The sequence below is a fragment of the Simochromis diagramma genome, unplaced genomic scaffold, assembly GCF_900408965.1.
Source record: "Simochromis diagramma unplaced genomic scaffold, fSimDia1.1 OVJJ01000669.1, whole genome shotgun sequence".
In the NCBI taxonomy this organism is placed as follows: Eukaryota; Metazoa; Chordata; class Actinopteri; order Cichliformes; family Cichlidae; genus Simochromis; species Simochromis diagramma.
In genome coordinates this window covers 1,276,680-1,295,341 of record NW_024387458.1, presented here as the reverse complement: position 1 = coordinate 1,295,341, position 18,662 = coordinate 1,276,680, and the positions used below count along the sequence as shown (strand labels likewise).

The 18,662-nt window shown below is 46.6% G+C and overlaps 1 protein-coding gene across 5 annotated transcripts in view; it reads right to left on the bottom strand.

The window, feature by feature from the left end:
- Nucleotides 1-3,498: 3,498 nt before the first annotated feature.
- The window catches only part of LOC120722885 (serine-rich coiled-coil domain-containing protein 2-like), a 45,941-nt gene continuing 30,777 nt past the window's right edge, over nt 3,499-18,662 (bottom strand). For 2 of the 5 annotated variants that reach the window (XM_040014045.1, XM_040014046.1), the window contains exon 14: nt 3,499-8,391. In XM_040014045.1, the coding sequence (XP_039869979.1) occupies nt 7,984-8,391 (408 nt within the window). In that variant the 3' untranslated portion in view covers nt 3,499-7,983. Of the gene's footprint in view, nt 8,392-11,816; nt 17,386-18,662 lie in introns of those variants that run through there. The other 3 variants (XM_040014049.1, XM_040014048.1, XM_040014047.1) reach the window with 3 other exon arrangements.

Here is an 18,662-nt window from a genome sequence, read left to right as displayed (position 1 = left end):
GGGGACATTGGTCCCACCCATCTCCAGGACATCACCTCGGTGTGCCCTGCAGTGACCTGTGAGGCTGAGGAAGGAAGATTTCGACTTCCGTTTAACCGTGAACAATGAAGCTGAAGGCGTCAGTCGCACACGCAGCATGCCAGCAGACGGCCTCGAGGGTAACAGACAAAACCACGAGCTGCTTTCTCTCCTTTCGTGAATATTTTTCCTGCTTAACTCCTGCTGCACGGAGCAGGAGACAGATGGAGCAAGGACTTCTGGGAAATGCTGTTTTTGCCATCGCTCCTGCGAGATAAAAAGATGAATGTCCTCCCATCAGCTCGTCTCCTGAAACAGCCAATGCTGCGTTTCTAAATCCTGAGCGTCGTCAGCCGATTTCTCCGACAAATCGTTCTCTTAAACTTATCTGAGCTCATTACGACGGTCCGAAGCCAGCGCTGACATCAGCATCGTCACCACAGTGTGTGTGTGTGTGTGTGTGTGTGTGTGTGGCCGTCCTGCAGAGTCGAGGTGAATAAATGTGTTTTTAATGAATCCACTTTAACTGTTATTGCACATCATGAGGTGAGTAAAGCTGCAGATAGCGCTCCACAGTGAGGATCACTTATTAATGAATAACTGGGAGTTTAATGAAATCTGCTCAGCGCTCATTGCTGCTTATTACAAACAAATGCTGCTGAGTCATTTCTGGGGTTTCCTGCGCCCGTCTACAGGGACGCCTCAGCTCTCCTCCAGCCAGCTGAGCCGAGCGAGGCCTTGAAAGTTAGTGAAAAGTTAAAACACGACGGAAAACATCGGAAATCATGAAGCGGCGAGCGGCCTCTGCTGTGTGAAAGATCTCAGGGCCAGTTTTAAAGCAGGAATCATCACGTTGCTCTTTTCCAGCAGCACCGGATCAACAAAATGACACTCGGTGGAGGTTCATAGACGAGTTGGAAGCAGACGTCTCAGCTCACGCTCCGGTGCCCGCCTCCTCGGGCTCAGGGAAGAGCTCCTGCCCCAACTGGAGGATTTTCAGAATCTTCTTCATGAGTCAGAGCAGCTGCAGATCAGCAGAGGGACTGAAGCAGCATCTTCAGTGATGTGGACCTGCTGTTGATGATGACGGAGTTAACCCTGGAAGTGAGGCTTCAAAACAGGAGGCCCCAGAGCAGGTTTGGGACCCCCTCAGAGCCCCCCTGGTAGAGCAGACTGTCTCTGCTCCTCTCATTTGTTCTCTTTTCGGGGACATAATAACTGTTATTTGAAGATGAAGATGATAGTGTGGAGAGCAAAGGGCCACGAGGTCAGAGTTCAACTCTGACCTTGTGGTATTTGGCCGCCGCCTCACGTCAGTTGAGTTTCTTTCCTCTGCCTTTTCATCTGTGGGGGCGTGGCTAATTCCACCCTATTAGCATACTGAGACGGGTTTTAGTGAGTCATTAATGAGGTGGTTCATTAGTGAGGGCGACGGCAGCGTGAATCCCCCTCTCCTCTCTCTGAGATGCTTTTACTGCTTTGAGCCCTGAAGTGAAGAAGCCATTAGATGTGCAGCAGGTAACTCTACCATCATTTATTTTGAAGGACGACTGCAGAGGAGTCCTCCGCTTCACTGCTTTATGGATCTGAAATGCGGCGACTGCAGCGGGGAGGAGGAGCTCTGAGCTGGGAGTTATCGTCAGGTATGAATGGTTTAATGTGGGCGTGCACAAACACGTGTCGTGGTGTGGCAGGTTTAGGTGGAGTCAGCTGTCACACTCACTTATATTAATGTCACAAATGGGAACATTTTTCAGAATTCAGATTCTGAAAACCAGCCGAGGATGATGAGGGGCCGAAGGACGAGGACACACACTGAGGTCAGGATGAAGAATGGGCTGTCAGGACGCTGAGTTACAGCTGAGAGGTGATGATGAGGAGGCTCAGGATGATTCTTCCTCTGAGATATTGTTTGTGGACACAGATGTCAGTTTGAATGTGAGGTCAGAAACTGGGCACAGGTTAATGTTTAATATGATTGGTTGGTGGAACCTTGTCTCCGCCCCTATGAAGTTTCATGAAGCTGTATTCTCCGAGGAAGAGCGGCGAGCTGAGCCGAGCTTCCTGCTGAGCGTCCATCAGGATTTGGCTGCTTTATTTCCCCTAAATCTTCAGCAGCTGGATGAAAAAGTCGAGTCTGCAGATTTCAAACTGGGAGGAATTAATCACTGTAGCCACACACACACACACACACACACACACACACACACACACACACACACACACAGCATCGTGTGTGTGTCTGTGTTTAACTTCACTGAAGCTCAATAACCACAGAAGAAGAATGAACCCCAGAGCAGCTGTTTGTCAAGCAGAAACACTTAAAGTCAACTTCTGACAACGATGATGATTTTTATTCTTTCTTACTCGTGTGTGTGTGTGTGTGTGTGTGTGTGTGTGTGTGTGTGTGTGTGTGTGTGTGTGTGTGTGTGTGTGTGTGTGTGAGAGAGAGAGCATAAAATAAAGTTTGGAGACAAAAGTACACAGTGTATTCTTGAAGAAAAAAAAATTAAGTGAACTCCTCCTGCTCATTTGCAGCTCTTGATTTTTACTTTTGGTCAGCTGTGCATAAGTTAATAATAATCCTTCTTTAGCCGACACCTTTAGCCCCTCCCCTTTTAAAGGGAAACAAAGCTTGAACGGTAGGTGGGTGGGGCTATTAGGACCACATGAAACACCTGAGCTCACATGTTTAATTTGAGCGCCCGCCAAAGGAACCGCAGATCCAAAACAGGAAACCGTCTGAGGAGCGCTTCCTTCAAGGATGAAGCACCAGCTGATTATTTGAGCTAATGATGAAATGCTCCAGTTTCCCACAGACAGAATCAGCCAGGAAGCCTACTGTACATGCAGGCTCCAGGTTGCCATGGCGACAGAACTCATCATTAGAAACAGAGTGGGCGTGTCCAGAGTCACACTTACCTGTTAAACACGTGAAGGGGGGACGGTTGATGGATCCTCTGCCTTAAACACACCGTTATCTCTGACGCTAATGACACGAAGCTCCTCTGCAGTTTACTTTGTGCTGATGTTAAAGCCAGGAGGGGGCGTGAACCTCCGCTCTCTGTGACCCCGCCATGTAAGTTCACCAGCTCTAACACTTCCTGGCTGAGCTGCTGTGGTTTTCACACCTGTGGAATTGAAAACGACGGAATTCAAAGAGGCGTGGCCCAATTTCTCCATCCGTTCTTACTGACTGATATAAACACAATTAAAAATCATTAAAGATGGTGTAATAATTGGGCGTGGCAGGTGGGGGCGTGGCCATTTTGAACAGTTTTCATATTTTCATGCTGTGAAGGATAAACGTCTAATTTACTTTGTCCCAGCACATCTGTGCCACATGTGGGCGGGGCAGAGGAGATCCTACCTGACATCTCTGCTGCACAGACTCCGCCCATGAACGACATCACCCTTTCCCGCTCTAATGTGGCTCGACTTTGGCACAGTTGGAGAAAGAAGGGAGGACACACCGAGAGCTGGGGACGATTAATTTTATTTCAGCAGCATCAGAGAAATGTCAGCCAATGACAGAAGAGGACCGTAAATATCAACCAATGAGCTGCAAAGAGCCTCGCTGACAGGAATACAGGCGCTACGTTTTCACTTGGTACGACCTGAACGCTGCATCAACGTTAATGAGACAAAAAATAAGTTCAGCAGGTGAGACGCTTGTTTTAAAGTGCTTTTTCCTCTCGGTGCTTCAACAACGTTACAGTCCGCACCACGTACACGCTTCATCACATAAATACGTCAGTTATTGCACCAAAACCAGGAAACAAACAAAAGTTCAAGTTTTCAAAATAAAAGCAGAGAGGAAGTAGAAGACAGACACAGCGTGAGTACATTATTCAGAGTATTCCACTGAATCGTTTAAATACAGTTTAAATACAGACGATTATGAAATATTAGAGTCATCTCAAAGTGAACATGAAAACATTCCCAGCACTTTACTCATAAAGCCTTCAATAATTTAATTATTTCAAACAACAGCAGAGAGGTTTTCCACAGCAGGGCTGACTTCACGGATCGAGCGTAACGTTCATCCTGATAAAAACACTTTAAATGTGTTTCTCTGCTGATCATCAGTGTTTTCTACCTTGTGTGTTTTTGTCACTGTTAAGCTAGCTTTAAAGAAACTGCTGTACCCCCTTATTTCACAGTAAAAGCATTGAGGATTATTGGCTTTTATTGTGAAATTGTTTCTTATAATTGTTGTTGAGCTGTTAGTGACTCTCAGTACTTCCTGCACAGGTGTGTCACAATAAAACCAGTCTGAGAACTTAAAGTTACACTCAAATAATGATTCTTCACTCTTAATAAGCATAAGCAACAATTTTAAGTGCAGCTGAAATATGTAAAAGTCAAAGTTTCATTGATTTAAATAAGTAATTATTAAGGAAAATGTGCTTGGTGTAAACTGAACATATAGCAGTCAAGTTAACATTTTAAACTGTACTTATGCAACTAAATTACATGGAAAATTTACATGTAAATAAATGTATTCAAGTTATTTTTAAGGACTAAAAAATGTTTAGAGTGTACAGTCTCCCTACACAGAAGACTTTTATTTTGAAAGCACAGAAGAAAATGCAGAGTTTTCTTAAAAGCAGTCAAATAAGTGATGAAGCGGATGTGATCGAGTTTAATAATGATTTAAAAACTCTGTGAGGCAAACACACTAACGCTCTGTGTAATGTACATGACCACGACTTCATGGTTCACACTCTGTGACCCGGGCAGAAGGTTTTTCTCTCCCCGGGTGGTTTTAGTCACTTTTAAACTTCGGCAGCTGATAAAATCTGATTGGATGTTTGAATAACGATGAGGGGCAAACTTTAAAATTAAACCTGAGACACGACGGTGTGAAGACGAGCAGCAGATGAAGACGCTCAGACACGACCTCCTCTGACTGCAGAGGACGCCTCAGAGACAAAGCTGGACTATTTTAAGCTCCTGGTTTTTGCCTCGAGTTTCCGTAACTGTCCTGCTCCGGGTTTTGTTTCAGATTTTAGAGGTTTTGGTTGCTCTGTGTCTTTAGTTCACTTCCTGTTTTACTTTGAAGGTTTTCTTTCGTGCTTTGCGCTGATTGGACATGCTTGTTTTCAGCTGCCCTGATTGGTCTCCATGATTACAGGAGGTATATCAGGTGTTTTTGTATCAAACAAACAGCTGTGATTGGCTGCTTGTTTCAGATTCAGCAGCTTTCAGCGAGTCTTCGCTCAGAGCTGCTCACTTCCATTATTTCAGCTTCTGGAGGGTTTAGACAAACAGGCGCAGACAGAGACACGAAGGCCGAGGCGGAGCCTTGAGGTGGCTGATTTTTTTCATTTTTTCTGGTCGTTTTTGGTGAAAAGGTGGAAAAGAAAATGTCAAACCTTGTTTGAACCAGATGAAATAAACAGAGTGCACTAATTTATTTTCCTCTTTCATTTCAAACGGACATTCCCCGTTTGCTTTCTGCTTTAATTTCCCCCCGTCGATGAGGGGCTCACCGAGGAACATCAATCACAGCGTTCCTGCAGACTCTGTGTGTTCCAGGACTTTGATGATGAACTTTAGGAGCAGCAGCTGAAGCTCTGCTGCGAACGCGCCCTGCTGGGCTTCGTGTCGCTCGCATGAATTAAGGCGGCTCAGATTTCCCCACTGGGAGCGAACGACGAGATCTAAAGGAGACGAGCGACTCCACCTGAGCAGTGACGCAGCAGAAAGTTAAGAGCAGACGTCTGAGAAACCTGCTCATGTTAAAGTCGCTGCGGCTCAGAGCTGAACGAGGATTTAAAGCATTTAAATGCATTTATCAGTCAAATGTGAGCAAACCTGACGCCAGCACAGTCAGACTCTGCTGTTGGGGTAGATGCGAGCTGGAGCCGGGCGGTTTCCTCAGTCTGCCGTCGTTCTTCACACCGAGCCGCCTCGTGGTTTCAGTAATCGCCCCAAAACCGTTTCTACTTCGTTTCTCGGCACCGGACATGCAGGATTTAGCAGATTCCCAGATTGTCTGTAGAGACAGCGAGCGTCCTCTTCTTCATGAAACGTGGAACTAAGCTGAGCTGGTCTTGCATATATTTTAAATACAACAAAGTTTCCTCTTTTAGGGCTTGAACCTGCGACTCTGTTGCATATTTTATTGCATATACGGTTACTAATATCAAAGCGAGCAGCACTGACAGTTAATCGCTGACAGAAGTGAGACTATGTTTGATTTGTCAGGTATGAGGGAGACTCGTTGTCCTGTAGAAGAATGAACGTGGTTCAGCAGGCGGATCCTGACTGCACGAGTGAGACGCAGTAATGTCCAAATGTTCAAAGGACGACTGACAGACGGGCTGAAATGTCAGTTTGCCTTCAAGGAAAAACACTCAAGCTAGCAGCTCCTCCTCTGATCACCTGTAATCCTAAAATTATTTGAACTTTCTAGCCTTTTATTCGTTTACTGAGTATCTGAAATGACTCCAGCCTTCAGACAAGAAGGCCTCAGCATGCTTCACACCATACTGCCGAGCTCATCTCAGCAGTTTCCTAAAAAGCAAACCAACTGGAGCTCCTTCATCTCTTGGTGTGGCTCTTTAGTTCACACCAAAGGGGGAGGGGCTAAAACATCTCGTTCCAGTATCAGATTAGTAGGGATTATTTTGACCTGGGAGGAAACCTTCCTCCTCCTGCACGCTGTGATTTCTGCTTCCACAGCAGAGCTCAAAGCTCAGAGCAGATTCAGCAGATGTCTCTGCTGACCGCCTGAACGCTTCCTCTGCAGAAACAGCAAAGCCTGGAGTCACTCGTCAGGGCCTCTGAGGTGAAACTTCTGGAGCTCTGATTTTATTTTAGTTGGAGGGTTTTTGGGGGACAGTCACAGTAGACTGAAACAAACATCCCCAAACCATTTAATTCGGACCCTGGTCCGTGGTTGAGCTCGCTGCGCCTTCAGCATTAAACCAAAGTCAGAACAGAGCTGGAGTGTTTGCAGCATGCTGAGACTTTTGTGTCCATCCAGACTTCTGCTGGACGGATTTTCAAATCACTGCCAGATGGTAAAAAACCTCCAACTTCAGGACTCTTCAAGCACACAGATGTTCTTCCATCGGCTTTCATGGGAACAAAGACTGCCACACTTTCACAGCTGATGCAGGAGGAAGGAGGTGTTTACACCAACCAGCAGCTATTTGGACGAAGATTTCAGCCTCATATCGGAGTCTTGTCTGAAAACCAAAAGGTTTCTAAACTAAACACAGTGAAGTGAACACCGAACTGAAAACACACGGACGGGCGACGAGATCAAGGTCCTGGAACTTTCTGACCTTCGAGATGATGCGAGTCTGTAAAGATGAAGGTTGGAGGAGGATGCAGTCTGCGGTGGTGATGGGGGTTAAGGTGGATGCACGTCATTCATGCCTCTCCACTGAGGAAGACTCACTGTGGTTGGACTTCAGGGAAGGATGGAGGAGTCGGAGGAAGTTCAGGAGCTGTATAATCGGTTCCTAACACACAGCGAGAGGGAGCGAGCCTCTGAGGGAAGAGGACCGATGTTTTATATGAAACCAACAGCAGAGGAGCGGCTCTTGAATACCGATCAGAGGACGAGATCAGAGGCGTTTCCGTCTGGTTAACGGACGCTCTCGGTGCAGTTTTAGTGTTGATGCTAGAATAAACGAAGCGTGTTGGAAAGAAAATAAAACCCTGACATTTAAGGATCCTTAAAGGTTGTGATGAAGAGCCAAAACCTCACATACCTCCGTTCCATCTTCAGATGAACCTGATGGCCCCTCCCACTCACTGCAGAAACCGTTTCTGTGCAAAGTACTCAGACTAAAACCTTTATTGTCAACAACTTCTTAAAATAAGGTTAAATAAATTAACTGTGTCCATTTCAGCCTCGGCTAAAGCTTCGATAATCTGCAGCTCTCGTTTTATTTTACAGGAAGTTCGGCGCTCGCGTCGCTGCGTGTTAGGAAGGAGTCGGACGCTTCAGTGGTTCTTTGGTTTGGGGAGGCGGGAGGAGGTGGAGGTGAAGGCCAGCGTTCTGAAATTCAGTCCAGAGGTGCTGTTGGTGTCGGGGTCGCGTGCTGCCCTCGTCTTTGGGAAGAGGCGGAGCTTGGAGGGCTGCGGCGGCTGCAGGTACCTGCTGTGGGTTTTCTTCCTTTCCCCCGACTTCGTCTCCTCCACCTTCCTCTGCTTTTTCCCGTCATCCTCTCCTACGTGGGCTGCTGGATGGGTGGAACTGGGAGCTCGGGGGTTGCGGAGTCTGTCAGCAGGGGTTTCGGGATGTGCGGGGCAGATGTTAGTGGAAGGCGGAGCTTGAGTTCGCGGTGGTGTCGGGACTTGACCTGTCAGTGGCTCCTGGTCTTCCTGATTGGAGGAGTGAAGTATCTGTGGCTGAAGAACAAACACGAGTCAGGATTCACTCAAATATCTCAAACACACAAATGTAGAGTTTCACTGAATCAGATCTTCAACATTATTCTGCTTCACGGCGAAAGCCGAGGCTCAGAGATGTTTGCATCCGTCTGTCGGTGAGATTACACCAAAGTCACTGAGCTGATTTCATTAACTGTGCTTGGTGGAGAGGTGGAGCGTGGGTGGAGGAAGAACTGAGAACATTTTGGATCACTTTATTTAAAACCGTGAAGCGCAGCATTGACTGTGACTTCAGATGTGACGTCTTTTATGTGTTTCTTTTGCTTTCTCGGGAAAGTAGAGGAAACACATAAACCAGGGAGGACGTTCCCTGAGCTCACATCAGGATACTTTATGCTCCACCTCGATTTCATGTTCTTGTTCCTTCCTGTTGGGTTTAAGGTCCACGTAAAGTTTTTGGACTAAGTATTACATTTTCCAAGACTTTATCCTGATATGTTCATTTATGATGACTAATATGTCTAATAGGGCTGCCACAAACGATTATTTTGATAGTCGACTAGTCACTGATTATTTTTGCGATTAGTCGACTAATCAGATCATCATCCATTGGACGTACAACGTACAGCTTATTGCACCAGCAGCATCTGCTCTTCTATAACTATCATTAGCTTACAGCTTGAAGTGTGTCAGGTCTGTGCTAACTAAAAATAAAGACAAGATGATAGTTTATTAAATTTTAATGAAATGTGCCGATTGTTTCGGTGAAGTTTAATAAACTCAGCCGATTTACTCAGGAACAAATAAAATACTAAAAAAAAGCCAAACAACAACATTTTTAAGTTATCTAAGTGACTCATATATCATGTTTAACCTGAGTAGCGAAAGACGGCGGTGGGTTTGAAAACGATTTGCCGGGAGTCTGCTGTTCTCACGGCTCTAGTGAGCCTAGCCCCCGGCTAGCTATCGAGCTAGTGGGTAACAGACGTCTCCGAAAACGTCGGAGCGCTTTTGAAAATATGCGGTGTCTTGATAAACTGAGCAGATATTTGAGGTTTACACAGCTACATTCTCACCTGAAAATATGTTAAACGTTTATTTTGTGACCCAGAAAGAATAATAAGAGTAATATTAAAACTAACTAGCTGCCGCCATTGTTGGAAACTGAGCTGGGCTGCGCTATGAATTCTGGGACACAGCTTCTTCTTCTTCGGGGTTTAACGGCAGCTGGCATCCTTGTACATGCAGTGCTGCCATCTTCTGTTTCAGTCCGTTATTACACTCTTAAATCCTGCTACTTATTCCTGCGTCTCTCAGGATCTTACAAAGCTTCAAACGACACGTCGACTATTAAATCTGTCATCGACGATTTTGATAGTCGACTAATCGTGGCAGCCCTAATGTCTAATGTGTAATAATACAAAGAAATACAGTTATCTGAACACCTCAACGCTCAGTGTTACTAAGCAGTGGCATAAATTTTATCCTCAGACGGCGAGCGTGAGGTCTGCACAGACGTCTGTGCAACGACTTGTGCAGAATTCACATTACAGCGCACCAACTACACAAGCTCACTTCGAGCAGAGATCCAAGAAGTCAGGTTTATTTTTATAACAACAAATCACAACGAGTCGCCTCAAGGTGCTTTAAAGTCTACGGCAAAGACTCTACAATAGGCGTGGGGAACTCCAGGCTTCAAGGGCCGGTGTCCTGCAGGTTTTAGATCTCACTGAATCACATGATTAGTTCATTACCAGGCTTCTGGAGAACTTCAGGTCATGTTGAGGAGGTCATTTAGCCATTTAAATCAGCTGTGCTGGATCCAGGACACCGACCCTCGAGGCCTGGAGTTCCCCACCCCTGCTCTACAACCCGACTCCATAACTTGCCGCGCTGCAGCATCAGTCATTCTCCTGATTTGAAACAGAGAAGAACCTGCGTGGAGATCACGTTATCCAAGCCTGGATAACTTCACTGCTGCGTGCACCACCTGCTTAACAATGATAAAGCAGCGTCTTTGTTGTATAATTGATGGCATGTTGGAGGTGAGAGCACAAAAGCAGTGAGGGTGTTGGAGAACGAGCAGAACAAAAGCAGGAGCTGCTCTGCAGACGAGGTCATCGCGCTCGCCGTGTGTGGCCGTCTGCTCTGATCTGTGCGCTTCAATGAGAAACAACAGAAGCACATTGTACTTAAAAAGTTGTGGACTTTCACGCTCCAGCTCAAAGACGGAGGAAACGCTGATGAAACGATCAACACAAACAGTTTCTCGCATCGGGAGGCGGGGTTCAGTGGGAAGGCGACGTTTGAAAAAACACGTTACTGTGTGTTTTAGCTTGCCGTCTCATCTGCGCATGAAAGACGAGCGCAGCTTCCAGGTCCGAGGAGCGCACGCTGCAGGCCTCTTTGAAACAACTTAAAAATGGCTGTTTTGATTTGTCCTCAAAGAATTCTCATTTCTGTCCACAGTCGTCTGGAGTTTGTGCTGAATTCAAATCCTCGTGTAATGCATCTGATCTGCACAGAGCTACGAGAGCGCCTTCGATAACTGAGCGGTGGAGGCGTGCAGAAAGCAGACGCCATATTTATGTGAGAGAACTTAAGCAGGTGGGAAAAGCAGCAGCAGCACAGAGACGGATAAAACAGCAGATTAGTTATGACTTCACACAAGTTTGCCAGGATCAATAAGCTGAGATTGTAGCACATGATGGATCTCACCGCTGTTTCTTCACCTTCCCTCTGATAAATCAGATTAACAGCGTGCAGATGTGAGCTGGCTGCAGGATTAAAGTGTGCAGAGCAGCACCGAGCTTCACTTCCTCACTCAGGTACAGGTGATGTCAGCTTTCTCTCCACTGAACATAAGTATCTCACTCACTTTGCAAAAGTCTCAACGTTTCAGACGTCTGAGAGCAGACGCACCTCATTTACAGATTCATGGTCATATCTTTACCTGCTGGCATTCAACACCCCGATCCTGGCTCCTCATTTTACCCTGTTACATGTTACAACTGACTTGTCATTACTTATGAAGCTCATCTGGATCTACACATGTTAGCTCGGTGTGGCGCTGGTAGATCCTTCATCTAAAGCTGACGGCTCTTTTGCCATCAGGATACCTCGGCTTTGAAACACTTCCAAGGATCAATCAAGCAACCCATCCATCCAGGTCTGGGTCACAGGGACAGCAGTCTAAGCAGAGATGCTCAGTCTCTCTTCCCCATTCACCACCTGCAGCTCTTCTGGGGGAGACACTGCGGTATTCCCGAGCCAGCCCAGAAACATAACCTCCAGCATTTCCTTTTTCTCCTTCCAATCAGAAATGCCCGATAGACCTCACCTAGGAAGCATCCAGGAGGCATCCTGCTCAGACCTTCTCTTAAATAACAGTCCTGCCCAGAGACCCTAGAGAGGAGGCACATTTCTGCTGCTTCTGCCTTTTCCTTCCCACCAGCGCCAAACAAGTTCCTGAGATACTCAAACTCCTCCTGGGGCAGGATTTTGGAGTGTACCCTCTACCCATTTCTGGCTAAGAACTGTGAGCTCAGACGTGGAGGTGGTAACTGCAATTACAGCTGGAAGCTACAGACCGATGAAGCCAGAAGGACCACACCATCCAGCAAAAGCAGAGAGGTGATCCTGAGACCAGCAAACCAGAAACTGGCTGCTGTTGGGCTGATCGTTTCAAATCGTTGCCATTTAAATGTCTGAGTCCAAACACCCCCAGAACCCAGTTGGTTGTAACAATAGGCCACGACCCCTCAAAAAAAAAAAAACCCGGTCTCAAAGTCCACAAAACACATGCAGACTCCCATGGACCCTCAAATATCTTTCAGAGGGTCTAGAGCGGATCCAGCAGCACCACCAGGATGAAAACAACTTATTTTCCCACAAATCCAAGGTTCCCACCAACATGGAGCTTCCCAGGGAGGCTGAGGAGTGGGATACCATCAAAGCCTGTAAACGCTCTCTGAGCTGCTTGGTTAAAAGCCGCCACCACAGTTTACCAATCCAGCACATGAACCACGACAGCCCCACAGCATCCTTCACGAACTCACCCCCTCCAATCAGTCTGAGCTACACATCATTGCTTGATGAGTTTTAGAAATTTCCAGGGCTGGAAATCTCTAAAACTCATCATAAAGCCATATTCGGTCACAATTTTAAATTACTGTAATTTTAATTAAAGACAACAAACTTTCGACTGAACGAACAAACGAATAATTATTAAATACCAAGATAAGAGAACCAGAAAATACTCAAATTGGAAAAACATTTTGAGTATTCATGCTTTGGATCCCAGTGTGTGAATTCATGATATCTGTGCTTTGTTTGTGGCTCTTAGCTCCCACTGGTGACTGCTAAAGATAAAAAACACTTAAAGGAGAACAGAAAAGGTTCAGTAACTTCCAAAAATCAGTGGCACATAAAACAAAAATGGCAGACGTTTTAGAAATCATAACTTGGTCTCTGATTCCTCACGGCTCAGCTGAGTAATCCAACGCACTCTCGTAGCTCTGTGCAGATCAGATATTGTGTTGCTTGAGGGTTTGAATTCAGCTGATCGGTCCACACTTCTTGACGTATTCGGGCAGTTTTTAATAATTTTGCTGACAGGAAGCAAAAGTGAAACCTTTTGTTTGTGTTGTTAAACTCCAGCAGTGTCCAGCAGGGGGCCACACTGAGTGCCTATGCTGAATGTAAAGAAAACGTTTTTACTGCTCTCAACAGAACAGAAACACCTGCTGGTAAACACTGACATCTGGTGGTGGGCAGTGGTACTGCAGCCTCTCTGGGACGTTGTTCAAGTGTGTCCACACCTCATGAATAATGCAAGGCAGGATGGGTGGATTAAAGGCAGCGAGAGAAGGAAGATAGATATGAGGAAAAAGGACAGAAAGACTGAAGAGGAGGAGGACAAAGGAGGGAGGTGGAGGGCGTCCTCCACCACACGCAGCTCTCCTCCAGGAGGATTCACCTTGGGGGAGAAACACTCCACTACCCCACTGTTTTTATTATACTTCTCTGACGCCGACTCACAGGACGTCCCCACGGTGTTACCGCGCGCGCACGCACGCACGCACGCACACACACACGCACACACACACACACACACACACACACACACACACACTTTCCTGGCATATAAAGTGCTGATCCACCCAAACTGCGTCCACATCCACCCACATTCGTCTTAGCTGTCGTCTTATTGGCCCCCAGAGGCTCGTTAGATGAATAATCCATCATAACATCACTGCGAAGCTCAAATATTAAAATCAGAACAATAATGAGTGAATATTCGGTGGTAGCAGCTTTGCTCCGTACGGTTTTATACTCGATAACTATGGTTTTTATGTGTTTCAGCGATCACAGCAGAAACTCTTCAGCAGGTCCAGGGTCTGCCGCCAGGTGGACACGGCGTCCTCACCAAGGAGGAGGAGCTCTTCTTGCTGTTTCATTGTCTCAGTCTCCGCCCCCACCTGTGCTGTCTGCTGAGCACGAACCTTTGATGAGCGGGTTTGTTGACAGCAGCACTCGTTCATTCTTTTTTATTTTCTTTGATCCGATCGTCGCCGTTAGCAGCAGCGCTCCAGAAATCCACGTCGAATATGAAACGGCAGCCCGGCGCCGAAGCCTCCTAACGTCCAGCAGGTCACCATCGACCCTCGAAGGTTAGCACTAACACAGGCGGGGTCAGCTGACCTCACCGCACTGTCTTCATACTGATCGTGGATCAAATCTAAACTAAAGGATGGAAAAAAATCAAAGGATGGAAATGGCCACATGTGTCCGTCTGGGCTGTTCAACAGTTCACCCGTCAATGAAGCTTTTTATAGATTTAGAGGCTGAAAGATTCCACTCTGAAAACTACATCCTCACACTAAAGGAGGTGAGCAGAGAACGAAGGGAGCGGAGACGTTATTTAGATAAAACACTACATGTGATCTTCAGTCAGAGCGTCAGTGTGATGTGTGGAGGTGGCGTCCGTCTCTGCTCATGTGTGGGACGGATTTTAATCAAGCTGGAAGTTCAATACATGAGGAAACTCAAAGACTAAAAACATCAGGTCACTGAGGTTTGAAGCTTATCAGAGAGCGACGCCCCTCTAACACACCAAACTCCCAGAATCCTCAGTGCTGTCAGGACACGGCGCCGGCTCGGTTTGTGTTGAGGAAATGAGTGATGGCGTCATCTCGAGCGGTTTGACAGCTGCAAGAGCCGGAGTGTAGCGCACCTCATCTAATCCAAAATTTAAGAGTCATTTACAAAGATAATTTTAGCTCGGCGCCGCCTCCTGATGGGCCTCTGGACTCCGCGCACTCGCTCCACTGTGAAGGAGAAGGTGTGACCTGTCCTGCAGGCAGCAGTGAATCATGGGTAAAAGCGTGCAGACAGTCACTTAGATACGTTACACACGAATACTGATCGACTGTTTTATCATCACTGGATGCGAGCCACGTTACTTCATCCCGTCGATTCCTTTTATAATCAATCTTAAATCTCAGCTCGTCTCATTTATTAAGAGCTCGGTCCGTCTCCTGTTTCTGTCTCCTTCTTCTCTGCCTGAACAAATAAAATTCATTAAAACCAAAACTGATAGTTGCTTTCACTTAAGCTTATTTTCATTTTGGATTTTTAATGAATTAAAAGTGGCTGAACTCTGCTGCAGGCTCTGGATCAGCTGAGCGTGGGACGAGAGGCAGCGGGCGAACCACGGATCACATGGTTACAAATGACTGAACTTTCAAAATAAAGGTCAGGGTAACTGTGTACTACTAGACAAGAAAATAAAACGTAAATAAAACATCATCACAAATGTGTTGATCAAATTAAAGAAGCAGCAGCAGCTAAATTACTCTTTAAAATGCATGAAAACTTCTGATTTTATAACTTTGTTCTTTGGAAGGAGACGATTCTCTTCACTCTGTCAGGACCCACACACCTGTGTTCCTGAGCCCACACAGCCTCCATCACATGCTGGTGTTGGTCAGACTGAGTGACCTCCGAACACTCCTGATCCACCAGTTTATAAGTATCACTGACTCTACATTAGTGTGCATTATAATCACTCTCAAATATCCTTATAGCTCTGAGCTGTTAGATTTGCCCTCTTGGCCTTCAATGACACTTTTTACTGGGATAAATAAGGACGCATCAAAGTCACTTTGCACACCGTCACAAGGAAATGACTTGATCTCCTTCGCGAGACACGTTGGACAGATTACAGGCCGACGAGTCATTTACAGCCAGTTACTCTGGCGTCGGAGCGAAGCCTCCCTCTCACGTTGCGCTGATGCTAAAACCAGAACCGTCCCTCCGAGCTCGCCCTCAACTCGACTGAGCATCACGAGCTTTTCTGGAGGCCTGAAATCAAACAGCTGATGTGCTTATGGAGGAGCGAGGTAGGTAAGGCGAGACCGCCGAAGAGCTTGTGACTTCAGCGGCCAGCTGCTGGATCATCTGCACGGCCCGAAGGCTCGCCGCGCTTTAGGCCGCGCGGCCACGTGCTTCCCTCACAGTAACAACATTATTCAGCATCAAGTCTCACCTCTAAACTGAGAACATGTTTGCTCTCACTGATGTGAAGAAAGAGATGCTGCAGAAAGCTGACTCACAGCTTCCCATCAAACACTCACAGCTGGTAAAGAACGATGAACTCGGGCACGGCTGGACGGCACCGTCACTGTGGCCAGAGAGCAAAGCGCCTCAGTGAGGGCACCATCGTGTATCCGTTCACTTCATCTGTATAGTACTGCATTTATGAGACACTCTTATTTTTATCCACAGAATAAAGGTTTATGAATAATTCAGGTAAAACACTCTGTGCACAGCGCCGCTGTGAGGCAGACTTTCCAACGCTCTCATCATCATCATCATCATCATCAATGTAAATATAATACTACCGTTCACGGTATCACCGGTATGTCGGGCAACGAGAAGAAAATGAAATATTGTGATATAATATGGATAAAACACGCATGCTTTGTTTCCATACGCACATGGCGGCGACGGAGAAAGAGAAGGGCGAGAGCGGATCGTTGAATGAAACATGAACCAGAACTGGTTTGTAAAAACGCTGCAGCTTCAGTGGTGTGGAACTGGTTTAGCTTTCGTCCGTCAGATACACAACAAAGCACTGTTTTTGGTAGCGCATGCTAGCGGGCCGTCGCTATTCTCGTCACAGTGATGGAATTGATCCACACATGGAAACACATCGACGTCCCACGAGCTGGGAAAGAAACACGACTGGACTTCATCTCTAAGACCAAATGCTGGAGAGTCCCAGGAATTTAAACTCTAGTGGGAGTGTCTGTTGACCCACTGTTAATCATGTGACTCATCACATGAGCCACGGTGTGTAGGGTGTGGGTTTCAGGTGAACCCACTGTGAGACCTTGCCCCACCCTGTCAACCCAGGATGTGAGTGGGCGTTAAGGCGTCTGGGAAGGATCTCAGACTGGATCACAGGTGGCAAACAGCTGGTGTCATAAGCCCCGCCCTCTGTTCAAAGATGGCTGTTCACAGATGTCTTCTTTCACTCCTTTTTCAAACCATCTGTCTTCTCTGTCCAACATGTGAACATTGGTGTCCTCAAAGAGTGACCTTTGACCTTTAGATGCAGGTGTACAGCTGAGTCTTGTCCTGTCGAGGCGGGTCTTCTGCGTTGTGCGTTTATGAAGTGCTGTTTGGTTTCTCCAGTGTGGGTCTGAGCACAGCTACGGTACTAAGTTTGTGTTTGAGAGTTTATCAACGAATGAGCTTCACTGACGCCTGTTACATTATTACACAATAATACCAAACAGTTTTACGTGTGTGGTACTGCGATACCGTCAAAACAAGCATCACCTCCCTGCTAAAGACACGCATCAAACACATCTGAGTACAAACAGAACAGCTCGCTTCATGTGACGGAAGAAGAGAAGAAGAAGGAGGAGGATGAAGTGAGGAAGATTAAAAAGTTGCTACCGTACCACGCTGTGTCACTGAAGTAAAGCACTAGATTTTCCACTCCTGGACGAAGGCGCAGAGGAGAAAAAACAGAGAAGAGGAGCAGAGTTAGGAGAGAAATGACAAACAGTCAGTGACAGATTTCTGAGGAGACACACGGAGCGGCTGAAGGTGACAAACGAGGAAGAACAAACTCATCAGGAAGGAGTGAAACAAACCAGAGCGAGGCTGAGGGAGGCTGAGGGAGGCAGGAGGTAAACGCGATGCTGGGGTGAAGCCGGCTGATTAAACTCCTGCCTGAACTCGGTCTGCTCCGCTCTGAAGTGGCTCCACTGACGTTCGTCCTCATGAATAACTTAAACCAGAAACTTCTAATTTGAGCGTCTGGATTCAGTGGCGTCTTATCTCAGCTCAGACTAATTCTCAGAATCATATTCGAGTCATTTTGTGCCGCCGAGTCTCCACGCGTCCATTAAAACTTCCTGCCTCGACCTCTGACCTTTCACCTCTTTGGTTAACTCTGAACGCTGGAGCTTTAAACAGCTTTGGAGGTTAGCGTGTGCAGATCTGCATCCTCCTTTCATTCAGCAGTGCTGCAGCTGTAAGAGCTGAAAAATCCTGGATCCCTGAACGCCTCACAGCACAAACCGTCTACTGACTAAATTTGATTCGTTCTGCAGTTAAAAGTGAAATAAACTGAAGAGAAACGTAGAATCAAACCCGCTGGCTTCAACTTTGTCTCTATTCTCAGTTTAAAGTCTGAGATTTCAGTCTGAGCTTTTCTGTCACCACTGCAGATTTTGTCTGGCTAAAGTTTTTACAGGTTGTCACGCACGCTGGGGGGGCGGCGTTCCTTGGCTTCTCCTGCTCTCCGACCTCTCGGCTCGTTCCTGTGCAGGGTCCTAATGACGGCCATATTTCAGACGACAACTCCTGACTCGGACAACTCACTCACCAATCGCTTGTTCTGTGGTATTCAGTCACAACTCTGAAACCTTTCACTTGCTTCCTCTGCACGCTGTCGTTCTGTGCAATGCATTTATATTCAGTTCAATTCAGTTTTATTTACACAGCGCCAAATCACAACAACAGTCGCCTCAAGGCGCTTTACACTGTAAGGTCGAGCCTACAATCATACATACAGAGTAGCCAACAATCATATGACCCCCTTTGAGCAGCACTTCAGCGTGACTGAGCTCACTCTGCAGACTCTTTTCCCGTCATTGAAACATAAACACACTTTTCTACAGATGTGTTTGAAGCGTCGACAAAAAAATGGACCAAAACACAAAAACATCTCAGTCCGAGGAGCGAGAGAAGGGGATGATGATGGGGAGGAA